The 20,042-nt window shown below is 43.4% G+C and overlaps 1 protein-coding gene across 1 annotated transcript in view; it reads left to right on the top strand.

Annotated features, from left to right (window-relative positions):
- Positions 1–13,089, top strand: part of LOC126267520 (uncharacterized) — a 70,766-nt gene extending 57,677 nt beyond the window's left edge. Inside the window, exons 4-5 of the mRNA XM_049972822.1 lie at positions 5,719–5,844; positions 12,817–13,089. Of these exons, the coding sequence (XP_049828779.1) occupies positions 5,719–5,844; positions 12,817–12,927 (237 nt within the window). The 3' untranslated portion in view covers positions 12,928–13,089. The remainder of the gene's footprint in view (positions 1–5,718; positions 5,845–12,816) is intronic.
- Positions 13,090–20,042: the final 6,953 nt, after the last annotated feature.

The following is a 20,042-nucleotide window of genomic DNA, read 5'->3' as shown; positions in this document are numbered from 1 at the left end:
AAGCTGAGCCAGTCCTTCCGATTTTTTTCGATTTCTTCACATATTTCTTGCAGTCATTTGATCTTAGTTTCTCTGAACTTCCGATTTATTTTATTCGTCAGCGGCTTGTATTTCTATGTTCCTGAATTCCCTGAACATTTTTGTACTTCCTTCTTCCATCGATCAACTCAAGTGTTTTTTTGCTGTTACCCATGTTTTCTTTGCAGTTACCTTCTTTGTACCTATGTTTTTCTTCTCAACATCTGTGGCTGCCCTTTTTAGAGATTTTCAGTCCTTTTCAAGTGTACTGCCTGCTAAGCTATTTCTTATTGCGGTATCCACATCTTTATGGAACATCTGGCGTAATTCGTTATTCCTTAATACTTAGGTATCCTACTTTTTTGCCCATCGATTTTCCATGAATTATCACATAAACTTCATCTTATTCTTCATCACTACTAAATTGTGATCTGGGTCTATATTTGCTCTTGGGTAGGGCTTACTGAAGATTATCTGATTTAGGAATTTCTTCCCGTATCACTCGGCCTTTTCCAAGTTTCCGTCCTCCTCTTGTGATTCTTGAGCAAAGTATTCGCTATTACTAGCTGAAATTTATTACAGCACACAATTAGTCTTATTCCCCTCTCATTCCTTGTCCAGGTCCCTACGCTCGTGTAATCCTTTGTTCTACTCCTTCCCCTACATCTGCCTTCCAGTCCCCCATGACTATTAGATTTTCATTTCCCCTTACGTGCTGTATTATCCTTTCACGTCCCTCATATACTTTATCTCTTCATCTTCAGCTTGCGACGTTGGCATGTACACTTGAACTATCGTTGTCGATGTTGGTTTGTTGTCAATTCTTATTCGAACAAGCCAATGACAGTAACATGCTCTCTGCTCTACGTTACTATTCATAACGAATCCTACTTTCGTTATACCCATTTCTGTTGCTGTTGATATCACACTACACTCTTCTGACCTGAACTTCTTTCCATTTCACTTCCCTGAACTCTACTATATCTATGTAGATTGAGCCTTTACATTCCGTTTTCAGGTTTCCTAGCTTCCCTACCATGTCAGGCTTCTGACATTCCACTCCCAGACACCCCTTTGGTAGTCCGCTTTTGTAGATCCGAATGGGGGACTATTCCGGAATCTTTTGCCAATGGAGAGACCATCATTACACTTTTTCAGTTACAGACCACATGTACTGTGAATACACATTATGCGTCTTTAATGCAATGGTTTCCATCGCCTTTTACATCATCATGCCGTTGACTATTGCTGATCCCCCCCATCTTTAGGACCGAGCGAGGTGGAAGACAACACTTCAAACCCGTGTCTGGCCATCCTGTTTCAGGTTTTCCGTGATTTCCATAAATCGCTTCAGGCAACTGCCTTGATGGTCCCATTGAAAGGCCACGGCTGACTTCCTTCCCCATTCTTCATTGATCCGATGGGACCGATAACCTCCCTGTTTGGTCCTCTCCCCCTAATCAACCAACCAGCTACATTTAGGAGTGCCCTGGACCCCAGTCGGTTCCTCCTCCCTCTTTGACAAGGCCGTTGGCAGAATGAGGGTGACTTCTTATGCCGGAGATCTTCGGCCACCAATACTGATTACTGATCAAAATTTAAGGGGTGATGGGTTTCGAGCTTGGAGCAGAGGACGTTTTTGTTATTAATCAAAGACACTATCTCTAGACCACTGGCGCAGTTCTCAATTTTTATTTTAAGTGATCTTGAGAAATAGAAAATATTGGTACTAGACAGGGATTCGTGCTCCAATTCCTATTTTTCTCTGGATTGGAGCCCTTCAATATATGTGCCGTCACTTCGTAGTTTCCTCACGATGCCAACTACCTCCAGGTTTCCAAGAACGGCGCGATCCTAACTACTACTGAAAGAGAATTTGATAGTTGACCCTCTTCATGTGATGTCAACAACGATGAAATTCTCGGGGCTGCAGTCCCAGGCAGCACAAATCTATTGGTTGTGTTACCTCGAGCGGAACATGTGCACATCTCGCTGATGGCGAAGAAACAATAAATATTTAATGTCTAAATAGTAACGTGTATCGGCAGGACATGTGGCGTGTAATTGAAGAAGTGTCATGATGATCTCTCCATTGGCAAAAGATTCAGGAGTAGTCCCCCATTCCGATCTCCGGGAGGGGACTGCCAAGAGGGAGGTTACCATCAGAAAAAGATTGAATAATCAACGAAAGGATAATGTTCTACGAGTCGGGGCGTGGAATGACAGAAGCTTGAACGTGGTAGGGAAACTAGAAAATCTGAAAACGGAAATGCAAAGGCTCAATCTAGATATAGTAGGGGTCAGTGAAGTGAAGTGGAAGCAAGACAAGGATTCCCGGTCAGATGAGTATCGGGTAATATCAACAGCAGCAGAAAATGGTATAACAGGTGTAGGATTCGTTATGAATAGGAAGGTAGGGCAGAGGGTGTGTTACTGTGAACAGTTCAGTGACCGGGTTGTTCTAATCAGAATCGACAGCAGACCAACACCGACAACGATAATTCAGGTATACATGCCGACGTCGCAAGCTGAAGATTTACAGATAGAGAAAGTGTATGAGGATATTGAAAGGGTAATGCAGTATGTAAAGGGGGACGAAAATCTAATAGTCATGGGCGACTGGAATGCAGTTGTAGGGGAAGGAGTAGAAGAAAACGTTACAGGAGAATATGGGCTTGGGACAAGGAATGAAAGAGGAGAAAGACTAATTGAGTTCTGTAACAAGTTTCAACTAGTAATAGCGAATACCCTGCTCAAGAATCACAAGAGGAGGAGGTATACGTGGAAAAGACCGGGAGATACGGGAATATTTCAATTAGATTACATAATGGTCAGACAGAGATTCCGAAATCAGATACTGTATTGTAAGGCGTACTCAGGAGCAGATATAGACTCAGATCACAATATAGTAGTGATGAAGAGTAGGTTAAAGTTCAAGACATTAGTCAGGAAGAATCAATACGCAGAGAAGTGGGATACGGAAGTTCAAAGGAATGACGAGATTCGTTTGAAGTTCCCTAACACTATAGATACAGCAATAAGGAATAGCGCAGTAGGCAGTACAGTTGAAGAAGAATGGACATCTCTAAAAAGGGCCATCACAGAAGTTGGGAAGGAAAACATAGGTACAAAGAAGGTAGCTGCGAAGAAACTATGGGTAACAGAAGCAATACTTCAGTTGATTGATGAAAGGAGGAATTACAAACATGTTCCGGGATAATCAGGAACACAGAAATACAGGTCGCTGAGGAATGAAAATAAAATAGGAAGTGCACGGAAGCTAAGACGAAATGGCTGCAGGAAAAATGTGAAGACATCGAAAAAGATATGATTGACGGAAGAACAGACTCAGCATACAGGAAAGTCAAAACAACCTTTGGTGACATTAAAAGCAACGGTGGTAACATTAAGAGTGCAACGGGAATTCCGCTGTTAAATGCAGAGGAGAGAGCGGATAGGTGGAAAGAATACATTGAAAGCCTCTATGAGGCTGAAGATTTGTCTGATGTGATAGAAGAAGAAACAGGAATCGATTTAGAAGAGATAGGGGATCCAGTATTAGAATTGGAATTTAAAAGAGCTTTGGAGGACTTTCGGTCAAATAAGGCAGAAGGGATAGATAACATTCCATCAGCTTTTCTAAAATCATTAGGGGAAGTAGCAACAAAACTACTATTCACGTTGGTGTGTAGAATATGTGAGTTTAGCGACATACCATCTGACTTTCGGAAAAGCATCATCCACACAATTCCGAAGACGGCAAGAGCTGACAAGTGCGAGAATTATCGCACAATCAGCTTACAAGAATAATATAGAGAAGAATGGAAAAGAAAATTGATAATGCGCTAGGTGACGATCAGTTTGGCTTTAGGAAAAGTAAAGGCACGAGAGAGGCATTTGTGACGTTACGGCTAATATTGGAAGCAAGGCTAAAGAAAAATCAAGACACTTTCATAGGATTTGTCGACCTGGAAAAAGCGTCGACAATATAAAATGGTGCAAGATGTTCGAGATTCGGAAAAAAGTAGGAGTAAGCTATAGGGAGGGACGGGTCATATACAATATGTACAACAACCAAGAGGGAATAATAAAAGTGGACGACCAAGAACGAAGTGCTCGTATTAAGAAGGGTGTAAGACAAGGCTGTAGCCTTTCGCCCCTACTCTTCAATCTGTACATCGAGGAAGCAATGATGGAAATAAAAGAAAGGTTCAGGAGTGGAATTAAAATACAAGGTGAAAGGATATCAATGATACGATTCGCTGATGACATTGCTATCCTGAGTGAAAGTGAAGGAGAATTAAATGAACTGAACGGAATGAATAGTCTAATGGGTACACAGTATGGTTTGGGAGTAAATCGGAAAAAGACGAAGGTAATGAAAAGTAGTAGAAATGAGAACAGCGAGAAACTTAACATCAGGATTGATGGTCACGAAGTCAATGGAGTTACGGAATTCTGCTGCCTAGGCAGTAAAATAACCAATAACGGACGGAGCAAGGAGGACATCAAAAGCAGACTCGCTATGGCAAAAAAGGCATTTCTGGCCAAGAGAAGTCTACTAATATCAAATACCGGCCTTAATTTGAGGAAGAAATTTCTGAGGATGTACGTCTGGAGTACAGCATTGTATGGTAGTGAAACATGGACTGTGGGAAAACCGGAACAGAAGAGAATCGAAGCATTTGAGATGTGGTGCTATAGACGAATGTTGAAAATTAGGTGGACTGATAAGATCGCGTTTGTTATCCTGCGACTCCAAGGCATACATTCTTTGGCAACAAGTATCAGCTCCGAAGGACACATCCCTGTGAAGCAGTTTGTATCACAAAAGGCCTTCTTTGTGCCACCTGGTGTATGTCAATAACATTGCATTTCGTGGACTTATACAGGCCTCTGAGATAACTTTTGTTGTGGCTTACCCGGTACTTTCTCCTTATGAAGTTATCACAAGGTACTTCAAAAAATGGTTCAAATGGCTCTGAGCACTACGGGACTTAACTTCTGAGGTCATCAGTCCCCTAGAACGTAGAACTACTTAAACCTAACTAACCTAAGGACATCACACATATCCATGCCCGAGGCAGGATTCGAACCTGCGAGCGTAGCAGTCTCGCGGTGTCAGAGTGAAGCGCCGAGAACCGCTAGGCCACGCCGTCCGGCTTAATGGGTGTGATCAGACTTCTGCAGTGTCACTTATTGTAATGAAGTTCAATTTATAAGCGTTAAGTTCTGTCTCATCTCTAATAACGTGTTTTCTAAAATTTATTTTATCGCGGTATTAGTTATATCTCCTGTGATAACCATTGTGTACACTGTAGCGACTGTACCCCACAGGGTTTCGGCGCTTAGAGGACCTACGATATAGGTGTGTTATGTTGGTCGCATCCAGCAGTGGCCGACTTTCTTTGCTGTCAAGTGTACAACACGTCGTGTGTACTTCGCGTCAGGAGATTGGTGGAGAATAGCAGACTATTCTGGGATTCTTGAGGAAGGAGGACCGCTATACAGAATTAGGTTTTCGATTGTTGCACTAAGTAGCATGAGGACAGTACTATCGTTCGCTAATCCGACATTGTGCTCCTGTCTGTAATTATCTGGTAATAAACCACGCTCTTCTTTCATTCTTAACTAAATAGCTATTTCGGTTTTACAAATGTACTAAAGTAAACAAGCAGCTTACATAATTTCCTGCTGCAGGTTCAACGCAACACCACAGTGGAGGGATCTACACCGAAAGCATCAGCTGCGGTGTCGGCCACCTCATCAGCGAACTATACCGCTTATGTTCCTGACACCAACGTAACAAGGGCTCTGGCCAGGGTGGTGAGTAACGCTAAATTATTATCGACCCCTTTTAATTCAAGGAGCCCAGGTTTTTCTTTTGTTTCTTACGTGTTGCGTATTGCTGGCACACCAAATCAAATCTTTTTCTACAGCTGGTGTCTCACATGTGGCAGACTCCCTTATAGGCTGTGACTCATTAAAGTAGTTGAAAATGGATAAATCTGTTACAAACGAGTATAGCCATTTCTGTGCATCTTTGTGGCGATGATAATTGCAAAGAATGTAAGAAATAATTCAAATTTGTGTATGTCGTTTACATATGATGTGTATGGCTCCTTTTCTCAGACGGAGAACATTAAAATAATTGATTTCACAGCATTTATTCTTAAGCATGTCTCAAGCCACCGACGAGAGAGCATCAGATGTGAGCATTGCATTATCTTGAATTGTTTTCGGCACAACGTCTTCCACTCACCGCTATAAAAATAAATACATGAGTCTGAGGTCTGGAAATTTACGTGGGTGAGGGCGCAACACAGCGTCCTCATCTCCTATACTATCCAGAGATTTGGAATACACTAATTTAAAAATATGATAATTTACGTACTACATTGTAAGATGGACGCTCCGCCTTACTGAGAAACTCAGGCCGTGGAATTCGTATGAAATTATGTCATCAGGCATTGATCATGCGTTTACAGGTAAATGCTTGTTGAAACACGCACCCCAAAAAAGAAAAATAGAGCGTGCAATTATTGTGATGACATAACACAGAGCACGTTAATGTTCAGTCACACAGAACGGCTTTTCGGTCGTCGTATTCTAGTGTTTTCCCAGTTAAAAGTTCCACTTACGCAGTGAGGAGTATTGTCTCATCGTTGAAAATGTGGTGCAGCATACACTAACTCTATGGCTTCCGGCGATGACACAGCAGAATTCATACGTTTTATGTTGTCTTGCTGTGTCAAGTCCTGTGAAATCTGAATTATGTAGGCCAACTTTTTCATTTTCACTTTTGTTTTGAGAGCTCACCGAACCACTACGTATGGCATTGGCGCTCTGCTGGTACAATACGTTGATTTCCGTTTACTGAGTTTAAAGCAAAAGTAAATTCTTTCTTCGCTTTGTAATGATGAACGTGGCCTCCGGTAATTTTTTGATGCCACTGCGAAAGTTGTTGGCCTTGGAGAGGCTTAACTGTACCGCCCATGAGATTTTCTGTGTTCTTTTATGATCAAACAACGATTGCCAAATTCTAACTCTGAGGGTACCGCCTGCATAAGATCCGCCGTTTTCTCTGATAACCCGAAACTCCTCACTTCAGTATTACCTCTTATTTGTCGACTTCCGATTCACTGCGCTTGCACAAGGATCGAGATTTTTAACTTCGTTTTACATTTTCTGTAATTATTATCGGCAAGTAGTTACAACTGTTTGTAATACATTATTCATTTAGAACTGCACTGTATTTATTTTGGTTCTGTATTATGTAACTCTTTCAGTTGCTACAAGCACCAGTTACTCAAAGTGCGCAATCACTCTATATGTTCTGTGAACATTTCACATTTTACCTACGTATGATGTTCCTAAGGCCGAGGTGAAGAACTATTATGCCATTTGTCTACAAAAGTGTGTAAAAGTACGTAAAAGCCACTTCCAAAATGACACTTTCAGGCTAGCCAACGTAACAGAACCATGACTGATAATCTGACATAGGTATTCCGTCACAGGAAAGCGCGCAGTACCTGAAGCTATACCAGCAAGCCTTGCAATCCACCCTCATTATCCTCCGCCCTACTGAACACTGACCCAACGTATCCTCTCCTACATTAATGTTGTACTGATATTCGACAAAAAAAAAACATTACATTACTCCTTCCAAATCCTTGAACGCTACGCACTCAGCCCACCAGTTTCCGTTTACTTTCTCCCACACTGATCCTTTACCGCTTAATCAATTTTCTATTTCTCGTTCCACGTACTGAACTGCTCCGTACAACCTACACTATCTACAATCTTTCTCCATTCTTATTGGCTCTCCTCTGCTTTCCATTTCTGGTACATTGCCACGTGTCTGCCCACATGTACCACCAATCCTACTCTTACGCACACACACGCACACACACACACACCAAATTCTCTCCCACCGTCTACCGATTCTCTCTCCAAATATCCACGATATTTCTCCACATTGTCAGCTACAACACTTTCCCATTTGTACTACCGCACATTAGGGGTTCCCCACCCATCTTCGATCTTTCCTTGTCCCTACTCCTCCTCGTACCATGACACTAATCACACCTCAGCCTCTTCCTTGTTTTGTATCTTCCCACCATCCATCCTAACCATTTCCACAGAGACTACTCAACGAAACCTATCTTCCAATCCTTCAAGACACGTAACGTTCTCCTCCCCAAACACAATTTTCCTCCAGTAAAGTACTTTCGCATTTTAGTGAAAGTAGAGCGCTCATTTTTGAGAACGATATCTTTTGGGAACATGTTCCAAATACATTTTTTTTGTTTTCCTTTTACAATATAAACTTTTATTTCAATTAGAAACGAATTAAATGAACTGTTTAATTGCATGTAAATACCATTAGAACATTACGCTGTCTGCAGATTATGAAACATTTGTAAATGTTCCACCGTCTACTTATATTACTTCGTTATTGTTTGCCTTGTTTTCGTCCGGTGAGCTTATTTTAAAAGTTGTGCTTTAAGAGCCAGATACTATTACAGGCGACAAGTTACCCCGAGGCCATAGGAGGTGGCGTACTGAAACAAAAGTAAAGTAGGAAACAAAACTGGCAATCCGAGTCGCGTGTGTTTTGAAATATACGCAGCCCACACATACCAGTGATAACAGATGCTATAATTACAAGGGACGGTAAAAGAAGGAAGGGACACGGAAAAAAAAGTTCACTGATTTCAAAAGGATGCACCTCTTTGATCCAAGCAACTGGACGGCCCACAAGTTGCAATAGTTTTTCGACCAAACTGCAGAAGTTTATCTGGAAAGCCATTATACACTCCTGGAAATTGAAATAAGAACACCGTGAATTCATTGTCCCAGGAAGGGGAAACTTTATTGACACATTCCTGGGGTCAGATACATCACATGTACACACTGACAGAACCACAGGCACATAGACACAGGCAACAGAGCATGCACAATTTCGGCACTAGTACAGTGTATATCCACCTTTCGCAGCAATGCAGGCTGCTATTCTCCCATGGAGACGATCGTAGAGATGCTGGATGTAGTCCTGTGGAACGGCTTGCCATGCCATTTCCACCTGGCGCCTCAGTTGGACCAGCGTTCGTGCTGGACGTGCAGACCGCGTGAGACGACGCTTCATCCAGTCCCAAACATGCTCAATGGGGGACAGATCCGGAGATCTTGCTGGCCAGGGTAGTTGACTTACACCATCTAGAGCACGTTGGGTGGCACGGGATACATGCGGACGTGCATTGTCCTGTTGGAACAGCAAGTTTCCTTGCCGGTCCAGGAATGGTAGAACGATGGGTTCGATGACGGTTTGGATGTACCGTGCACTATTCAGTGCCCCCTCGACGATCACCAGAGGTGTACGGCCAGTGTAGGAGATCGCTCCCCATACCATGATGCCGGGTGTTGGCCCTGTGTGCCTCGGTCGTATGCAGTCCTGATTGTGGCGCTCACCTGCACGGCGCCAAACACGCATACGACCATCATTGGCACCAAGGCAGAAGCGACCCTCACCGCTGAAGACGACACGTCTCCATTCGTCCCTCCATTCACGCCTGTCACGACACCACTGGAGGCGGGCTGCACGATGTTGGGACGTGAGTGGAAGACGGCCTAACGGTGTGCGGGACCGTAGCCCAGCTTCATGGAGACGGTTGCGAATGGTTCTCGCCGATACCCCAGGACCAACAGCGTCCCTAATTTGCTGGGAAGTGGCGGTGCGGTCCCCTACGGCACTGCGTAGGATCCTACGGTCTTGGCGTGCATCCGTGCGTCGCTGCGGTCCGGTCCCAGGTCGACGGGCACGTGCACCTTCCGCCGACCACTGGCGACAACATCGATGTACTGTGGAGACCTCACGCCCCACGTGTTGAGCAATTTGGCGGTACGTCCACCCGGCCTCCCGCATGCCCACTATACGCCCTCGCTCAAAGTCCGTCAACTGCACATACGGTTCACGTCCACGCTGTCGCGGCATGCTACCAGTGTTAAAGACTGCGATGGAGCTCCGTATGCCACGGCAAACTGGCTGACACTGATGGCGGCGGTGCACAAATGCTGCGCAGCTAGCGCCATTCGACGGCCAACACCGCGGTTCCTGGTGTGTCCGCTGTGCCGTGCGTGTGATCATTGCTTGTACAGCCTTTTCGCAGTGTCCGGAGCAAGTTTGGTGGGTCTGACACACCGGTGTCAATGTGTTCTTTTTTCCATTTCCAGGAGTGTACATCATCTACACCTCCGCATGGGGCTTCGATATTTTTCGAGTCCTGAAGAAATATATCCTTGGCGGACGATTTGCTTCGGACGAAATGGTGGCCGCCAAGGCACAGTCATTTTTCCACTGGCTACCGTAAACATTTTTCCACGAAGGCATGTGGGATAAATGTATCACCGTTTATGGCGAATACTATTTTTATGGCGATTACGTTTGGAAAAATGAAACAGTTTAATTACTTTTTCCATCTTTGTTGTTTCCATTTGACTACTTATTTTACTATATTTCACCTTCATGTGCACATCATAAGTATCCATATATTTCAGACATTATTTAAAAAAATATCGAACCTAAGAGATTTCGTTTCCTAAGTATCATTCGACAACTTTCGTGGAGTACTATGGTAAAGAAAGGAGGTTAGCAAAGGAGAAGAGTACACCGCTTTTAGAGATAGATGTATTCTAGTAGTTCATCTGTAGGGTCCAGAATAAGAAAATGACCACTAGCTATCAGATTATTTCAGATTTATAGATTAACTTAGTACATTTGAATACACATATAAATATCGTTGCTGTCAACATATGAAAACAAAAGAATCGTATCAAGTCTGTAGCTCAGAATCTATAGGAAGATTTATATATTAATCACATATGTCAGGGGATTAGTACATTTAGGATCGAAAGTGTGAAAATTTGAACATATAATAAAGGTTTTAACAACCGGGTCTACATCCTCGGTGATAATTTTTCGTGGAGATTAGGACATTGTCTAAAGCACGTTTCTGCGCGTATGCTATTTCCCCACACAATAGTAGTGTTTTAAGATCATCGCATTGCTGAAAAATCGCAGAACCGTACCGAATTGTGTTATTGACATCTTACAATGAAGAGCCAAATTAACTGGTACACATGCCTAATATTGTGGAGGGCCCACGGGAGCACGCAGAAAAGCCGGAACACGGCGTGCTATGGAATCGACTGCTGGAGGGAACCGACACCATGAATCCTGCAGGGCTTTCCATAAATGCGTACGAGGGGGTGGAGACTACTTCTGCACAGCACGTTGCAAGGAATCCCAGATATGCTCAATAATGTTCATGTCTGGGGAGTTTGGTGGCCACCAGAAGTGTTCAATTCGGAAGAGTGTTCCTGGAGCCACTCTGTGTCAATTCTGGAGGTGTAGGGTGTCGCGTTGTCCTGCTGAAATTTCTAAAGTTCGTCGAAATGCACAGTGGATATGAGTGGATGCAGGTAATCAGATATGATGCTTACGTACGTCTCACCTGTCCGAGTCGTTTCTACACATATCATGCGAGCCATATCACTCAAAACTGCACACGCCTCGCACCATTACAGAACCTTCACCAGCCTCAACAGCCCCTACTGACATGCTTGGTTCATGCATTCGTGAGGGTGTCTCCACAGCCGTATATGTCCATCCGCTCGATATAATTTGAAACGAGACTCGTCCGACCAGGCAACATGTTTCTAGACATCAACAGTCAAATGTCGGTGATGACGGGCCCAGGGGAGGTGTAAAGCTTTGTGTCGTGCACTCATATACGTACACGCGTGGGCCATCGGCTCCAAAAGTCCATATAGATGATGTTTCGTTGAATGGTTCGCACGTTGACACTTTTCGATGGCCCAGCATTTAAATCTGCAGTAATGTCCGGAAGGGCTGCACTTGTGTAATGTTTAACGATTCTCTTTGTTCGTCGTGTCTCCCGTACTTGCAGGATCTTTCTCCGGTCGCGTGTTATTGAACATGTCTCGAATGCCTTGCAACGTGCTGTTCAGAAGATATTTCGACCCCGTCGTACTATTGCGGATTTATGGACAGTCCAGCAGGATTCACGACATCAGTTCCCTCCAGCACTGCATCAGGCATTAGTCGAGTCCATTCCATGTACTCTTGCGGCAATTGCACGTGCTCGCGCCGACCATACACAATATTAGGCAGGTGTACCAGGTTCTTTGGCTCTTCAGTGTATTTGAATGTAGTATGCCGTGCTGGAATGTTGTGTTTTTACCGTGGCTATTACACGTCTTTAACTCCTTGTTTCTCAAATCAGCCGGAGTTATTAAGAATTCTCCTTTTCGTCATCATAGTCATCATTTAGAGCGCAGCCATAAGTAGCAGTACTGTTCCTTAATTTTTATGTTTATGGAATGTTATAGATGTCGCTTACAGATAACTTTTTACTGTCTCTAAATAAATTACAATTCCAGCTCATGTTGTACACAAGGTTATTCTGGAATCCTGACAGGAAATCCTTATTTTCAATTATGAAAGTAGTTTTAGGATAATAGATTTTATTATTGTCAACTGGAATTTTTTACATTTTCAGATTTGTTTAAATGTACTACTTCTTATTTGGGGCAAGTTAGGCCAGCTGGCACAGTTTTACTATGGTAGCTATAAAGATAGTATGCTCATAGTATACCTCCGGAGATGGAGAGCATCACAGAGCCACATCTACCATATTCAACACACAAAGTACGGTTCTTGTTCTACGCGGTATGTTTTGGTTTCATTACATGGATGTTTTTTTTCTTTATTTATAGGCTCGTTTCGAGACTGGCTACATCTTCTGGGACGACGTAGTTACCTGGTGCAGTGATGTGTTCCCATCTATCCTGCAACAGATAGTCGACTCGATGGAGTTCCCGCTTTAGAGTCCTATCGTAGTACTGAATCACTGATGATTTTTGTATTTGCGTTGACACGTGAAACACTATACCTCTGTACCTCATATCATTACTGTTGTGACAAGGCCAGTGATAGCATAAAATGTTAAACGATATCTGTTTTAAATAAAGAGATATAACTCATGGAAATTCTTGTTCAGAAATTTGATTTTAAGTGTTTCACTGTTATTTCGAGGTCATTGTAACCTACACACACACTAGAACTCAATATGTTTTTCGCTTTCGTCAAAACCCGATTTGTTATTGTTAAGTCCCATCCTGCAGACACAATGTGTATATCAAAAGGACAACTACCTTTCGCTGTGAATGAAGCACCATTGAGGATTTTAGCAGCTCAAGAAATATGGAGGGTGACTAATATGCAGTACACTTTTTCACAAACGATGGTGGATCGCACTTCGGCAATTAACTCCAGTAAACATTGGACCATATCACAGCGTCATATCACACGGTATTCCTTGAATGACAATAGATTGAAATGTGTTTATGGAAGTCATTTTCGTGGGCCAGTTAGCTTTTAATATATCCTTGCATTCACAAAAATTGCAATAGATTCGACTTTGCACCGAGGAGTAATGATAGTTATTCTCACGACATACTTTTTGTGAATTGATTACAGAAAAAACAAAACAGTATTATTCACTTCGGCCGAATGTAGTGTGACATTCTCACTACATCTCTTGAACACTTGTCTCCACAAGGATACAAGTCACATATAGATGGAAATTAAACATTGATGAGCCGAAACATTTACTCGGTAACTGCATGGTCAGCGCAGCAGACTACTAACTGAGGGGGCTCGCGTTCGATACCCGAACAGGTCGAAAATTTCCTCCACGTGAGGACAGAATGCTGTGTTGTCCTCACGTTCGTACCGTCATAATTGACATTCCACAATTGAGATGGCTATATGGGCAATTCCCGAAACCCAAAAAACTGAAAAATATGATAATTGACCATTGACGGCTGGGTGTTTGAACATTTCAGCGACGATTCGAGCTGTAAAGATGAAATTCACTGACCCTCACAAAGGGCGGATTGTTACGGACTGAGGCCTCAAAAGGAGCATCTCAGAAACGGCCTAGCTGGTCATTCATTCACATGCTACCGTTCTGAACATGTATGCAAAAAGGTTCAAACACGGTTTTAAGTAGACGACAAAGTGCGCAGTAGACCAATATAGGTACGAGTTTAATCTGCAATGTTGCCATTTGTCCTTATGTAAACATGTATCACACACCCTTCTCTTATTCCTCCCCTCATTTCTTCTCTCCATTCTACCCTCCATCCAGTCCCAATCCACACATCTTTAGGCCAGTTGGGTGAGGTATAAATGCCTGAAGATTAAGAAAAGTAGTGTACAACTTTGGCCTACTTGTGGATATGAGCACAGGTACGCACTACGGCAGAAAGGTTGCCTGGGAGTGGAAGGACCGTGCCAAATAAGGATTGAACATAATTATTATGAAGATTTCTATTAAGCCTTGCAAAAAGAAATCATTTTATTCATTATGCCTAGAGGACCTTGACATATTAAGACAAAACTGTAATTTAAGTAAAATTACTAAAAATCAATTACTGATAATCGATCAAGTATTTCAGTGAGATCCAGTATCAAAAGACTATCGTGATAATTCAGATACTTGCTCTTAACTCTCGAAAAGTCATTCGAGGGAACGTGAAACATGAAATTTTAAATTTAGAAGAATTATTCTCTTTCCAAACATACACAAATCTTGTGTGACACTGGTCACTATTGATTAAATATTTACAGCAGCTTTTAAAAAGAGAAGCAATATAATATTTCAGCATTTGAAGTTATTTAACAATCTTTTCAAAGCTTCTGAGAAAATAGTTTTCAAGTAGGTACTCCACAAACATTTCTTGAATGTGTTTGACTAAAATACAACAAATTAAGGTTTACATAGAAACGGGTTCATTAAAAAGGAACAAAAAGAATTCAAGCTACTTGACATGAGACTACCAAACGTCGGACAACGTAGTTCGCACGAAGGGATCCCAAATTTCTTGGGGCAGACCCGATGCGTTGCTCACCACATACCTTTTCTAAGCAATCACTGGGAACACGCCCCGAGGCACAAACATGCAACTGTAGCCTGATGAGCAGAGAGCCGCGGAGAGCAGGACCAGTCTTTAAGAATGTCACTGGTCTCCGCACGGAAGCAATGAACTAAAAGTAGTTCGCCGACCATCCCCAGCGCCGCTGTGGAATGACAAGCGGAGAAAAACAAGGAGCCGCCAGAAAAGGTGTGAATGAGGACGACATACCGCTCGCCAGCAGACTTGATCGGCCAGAGGAATGAGGTGTCCACTCTCGTTTCCGGTGAAGGTCCCTTGCGTCCGGGAAGTGCTCAGGCAGACCAACTTGGACGTCACAGCCGGCCCGTTCCCCGCAGACCTGCGCTCTCCGTGCTGCTTCATACACTGCCTCTACCTGGAAAACGGTGTCATTGGCGCTGGCCGCAGCATGCCACTCCCCCTTCAAGCGGCAGCTCGTGGCGCGAGCTGTCTACCGCGCAACGCTTCACACAGTCTTCTTGATTCCCAGCCTTTTAAATACCTTAAAGGCTATAATTTATGACGTCACAGACACACATTAAATCATTAAAATTAACTACTGTCATTTATAAACTTAATGGCCACCTTGAAGTTCCACCACTCCTGTAAGTCAGTTGGAAATGACGGGAAATTCAAAAGGATGTTCTCCTGTTGTTTGAATTACTGTAATTTGATGATGTCATGATGTTCTGTGCAAGCAGTACAACGTATGACAACTTTCCACTTTTGGTTAAAGTTCTGCGAAAATTTGTTAAAGTTTTAGGTCTATTGGTTGATTTCCTGCCAGCATTCCAAGTACCCACAGTTCAAGATCACCGTGCAAAGCTGGGCTATTGTACAAAACTTCTGCTATTAAATAATTACAGCACTCAATTTCAAATACCCTGCAAAAACGAGAGGACAGGACAGACAGTTGGATTTATGGAAAGGGCCCAAAATTAGCGGCTGTCAGTTACACTCTAACACATATAACTTTATTTATTTGACCGAACATTACAGTACAAATTCTTGAGCTTAGTTGTCGGCTGAATACGCCACACTATCGTATGCCTTAAGGGCACAACCACTTTAATTTAAAAAAAGAACGGCTGAAGCCATTAACGCAAAATTCAGACACCAAAAGCAGTATTTAGAAGGCAGAAGGCCTCACGTTAAGTAATTTCTATAATTTGGCTGAAGGCCCAAAAATCTAACACTTGAAGAGCAACAACCTTACTTTGAGGACGGCTGAAGGCCGACGATTTAAGACTCAAGGTAAAATTAAATAAAAAAAAACACAAGGCAGAAGGCCTTATCTTTAGTTAGGCTGAAGACCCCAAACAGTTTGATGCTCGAAAGACAAAAGATCATTAAAAACGGCTGACGGCCCCATGACTTAAAACTCAAGGCAAAATAAATTTAAACAACAAAGCTGTATCTTAAATTAGGCCCCAAACAATCTAACACTTGACAAGCAAGGAACTTTAATTTTAAAATGGCTGAAGACCCACTATCAGCAATTCAACTTTAATTCAAAATCATCAGCTATGAGCCATACAAATGCACACAACAGAAAGTAAGACAAGGCAGTGCAGCTAACGGTGCTCAGAAGTTTCGAGGGTCGGCCAGCACTTGAAATACTGACGTTCACTTCGGTGAGACAGGCAGTCGGCCCAACCATTCTCGATCAGAAGACAATCCAACCAACAGACAGTCAACGGACCCACCGACAAGGTAACTTGCGCTCCACTAGACAACCGGTAGTTCAATGCAAACGTAAAAGGCATGGACAGCCCCAACCAAGCATACACTAAGCTGTCTTACTACACACCATGCTGGACAGGTACAACATGGTGAGGAAAGGACACCGCCTAAATTTACATCAACGGCCAGGGCAGGTAACCGGAACGTTAACGACCACAAGGCAGAAAATTCCGCTAGTGCACTTCAGTTGCAAATACCCAAATACAGTTAGACTCCACCGGATGGTGGCTAACCTTCGCCAACAATGATAGTCAAATGGCACAATGTGAACAGTCTTGACTTGCTGGTAAATTAAATCCGAACTCCACTTTCATCTCCAGGGCCGTGAGCTACGGACCTCGTAGCAATGGGAACAGCCCACACACTACGACACTGTGTAGAGACCGCCAGTGGGCCCAGCTAAACCATGCCCCACAGATATCTCCTCGCTGTTCCACGCCAACCGACCGACTCCTCGCGCACCAGCACGGAGACAGCACTAAAATAACTGAGCAGTCGAGATCACAAGCTATACACAATTTCACAAACACTTGGAAGAAGAACACAATCAATGCTAAAAGCAGTGACCGAGCAATGACACGGCCTAACCACGAGTTGAGACACACACCGCCAACCCATAAGCGACTGGCGAGCAAATACACATCGTCCGGTACGAAGACCAACCGACGATAGACCAAGACTGTCCCCATTTCAAGTCATGTGTGCCGGCAACAGTCGGGCGAGTGATGGCTATCGAAGCCTCACTACTGGTCCAGCCCGACCGACTTCCGCTGCATCCCAACTCAACGACTGCCAGGTCTTAACTGCAGTGCAGGCGCTTTCCAACTCGCTGCACGACGAAACGACAGACGTCAACCAGGACGTAACAGCAGTCAGCAAAGATAATATTGCAGGGCTATATCGATAAGCGCTGCTGCTGCGCCTCACGGGCAGGCAAAGCAGCAACTCAGTGACTACAGAAATTGAAACTAACGTAACACGATGGCAGTATGGTAAAAAAAAGCAGGATGTAAAATAAGAGAAGGCGCAAACACGAGCCACGCACGGCTCATAATTATTTAAACAAATACGGTCTTGCTATGTGCTGAGTCTGTGTTTCACTCTTAGGAACTTGTCCCTCCTTTATTAGTGTGTTCAAAGCAATGAAATCACTATTAAGTTCCCTTAGAGACGTCCAACACTATAAAATTGTAGTAGAGGTGTAAATAATGGTGGGATATCCATGTAGGAGCCTTTCTACGAACAATTTTCGCACACACAAGGCTTTGTTACATTGCACTAATATACCACATTTGTGCTGCTACCATCACACCTGGGACTGAATGAGATGGAGACAGTACTATATTTATTCAAATAATGCAAACAACGTCATACTCACATGGCTGCTAGAAAATCCCTGTTTACCTTGCCCACAGTCTGACAGTTCAGCTCTGGATGCAACAGGAACTAGCTGTGAGAGAAAGGGAAGGTCACACTGCACAAGGCTAATACAGATGGGAATCCACACTGTGTCCATATGACATGTCGCTACTTGTCAGTGTGACAGAGGTGTAGTTGTACATAAGAAGTGACAATCATGGACAAAGTATGCACAATGTCTTGAACTATCAGAATTTTTTAGCTGTAACATCTGGTGATTATAGCTAATGAACCAGTTTCAGTATGTTTGGAAGCAAAAACCTCTGCTCTGAATCACGTCAAATTTGAAAGGAATATGGGGAAAAGTTGTGGAAAAGACTAATGAAAATTTTTCCGATACCTGGCACTGTAAGCTTCATAATGGTTGGGCCGGTCGCTGTGGCCGAGCGGTTAGGAACCACGCTGCTGCTTCGGTCGCAGGTTCAAATCCTGCCTCGGGCATGGATGTGTATGATGTCCTTAGGTTAGATAGGTTTACGTACTTCTAAGTCTAGGGAACTGATGATCTCAGATGTTAATTCTCATAGGGCTTTGAGCCATTTGAACCATTTTTCATAATGGTTGGTCTATAAATAACACGTGAATCGCAATGCCATGGTTATGGTGGGAGCTGCAAATTAAACCATCCCTATGGAATCAAATGCATGATCTCACATGTGACTACGAAGGCTTTCCCGGCGTAATAATTGATAATATTCTTCTCGGGTATGCAGCCGGATCATAACGTCTTCAAGACACAATATTTCCGCGGTCCAACTGGCCGCCATCTTCAGGTGAGAGTGCTCGTGCACGATCTCGCCGGAACTGACTTCCAAGCGCAAGCGGCGGCCCCTATATAGGCCGCAGAAGACCCACAACGCGTGCGCGAGAAGGTGCCATAACCGCCCTCTAGCGCAGTAGACATACCCCGCCGCCAGTGATGGAAAGAGGCGAAATCGAGATATCGCTGTCAAAAATTAAAAATAAAAATAAATAAAAATTTTTTATTCCGACGATAGAACCACAGACCGTTGTTTTTGAATGTCAGATAACACTGGGTCCCAAGTCTTACTTAAAAGAAAACCCTTGTCTCTATTAATAAGATTGTCAGATAACCGAATCTCTATGGATTCTTTTAAAATACAGTCCCAATAGCGAGATGCAGGGGCAACCATTTGGGTCTCGTCATATAGTATTTTGTGTCCCTCGGTGAGACAGTGTTCCGCCACTGCAGACTTCTCCGGTTGAAGCAGTCTTGTGTGCCGCTGATGCTCAACACATCGCTCCTGAATGGTCCGGATTGTCTGACCAATATAAGTCTTTCCACAGTGGCAAGGGATCTTGTGCACACCGGGCTTCCTCAAACCCAAGTCATCCTTAACAGAGCCAAGGAGCGCTCTAATCTTGGGTGGTGGACGAAAAATACTTTTGATGTGATATCTTTTCAGAATCCTTCCTATCTTCGAGGAAATGCTTCCAGCAAAAGGCAAAAAAGCTACCGATTTGCAGGTATCTTCTGGTGGTTCAGGCGAAGGTCCAAACTGGAAAGCACGACGGATCTGTTTATCTGTAAAGCCATTCTGCTTGAACACAATCTTAAGATGGTCCAATTCCTGTGTCAAGCTTTCACCATCTGAAATGGCATAAGCTCTTCTCGCCAACGTCCGCAGGACCCCCGTACGCTGGAACGATGGATGACAGCTGGAAGCATGTAAGTAACGGTCCGTGTGCGTAGGCTTTTGATAAATGCTGTGTCCCAGTGTCCCATCATCCTTTCTGTACACCAGAACATCCAGAAACGGAAGCTTTCCATCATTTTCCACCTCCATTGTAAATTTGATGCTAGGATGCAGGGAATTGAA

This window comes from Schistocerca gregaria, chromosome 4 (assembly GCF_023897955.1).
Source record: "Schistocerca gregaria isolate iqSchGreg1 chromosome 4, iqSchGreg1.2, whole genome shotgun sequence".
NCBI classification, from domain to species: domain Eukaryota; kingdom Metazoa; phylum Arthropoda; class Insecta; order Orthoptera; family Acrididae; genus Schistocerca; species Schistocerca gregaria.
Note: the sequence above shows the minus strand (reverse complement) of the source record. Positions and strands in the feature narration are given on the sequence as shown.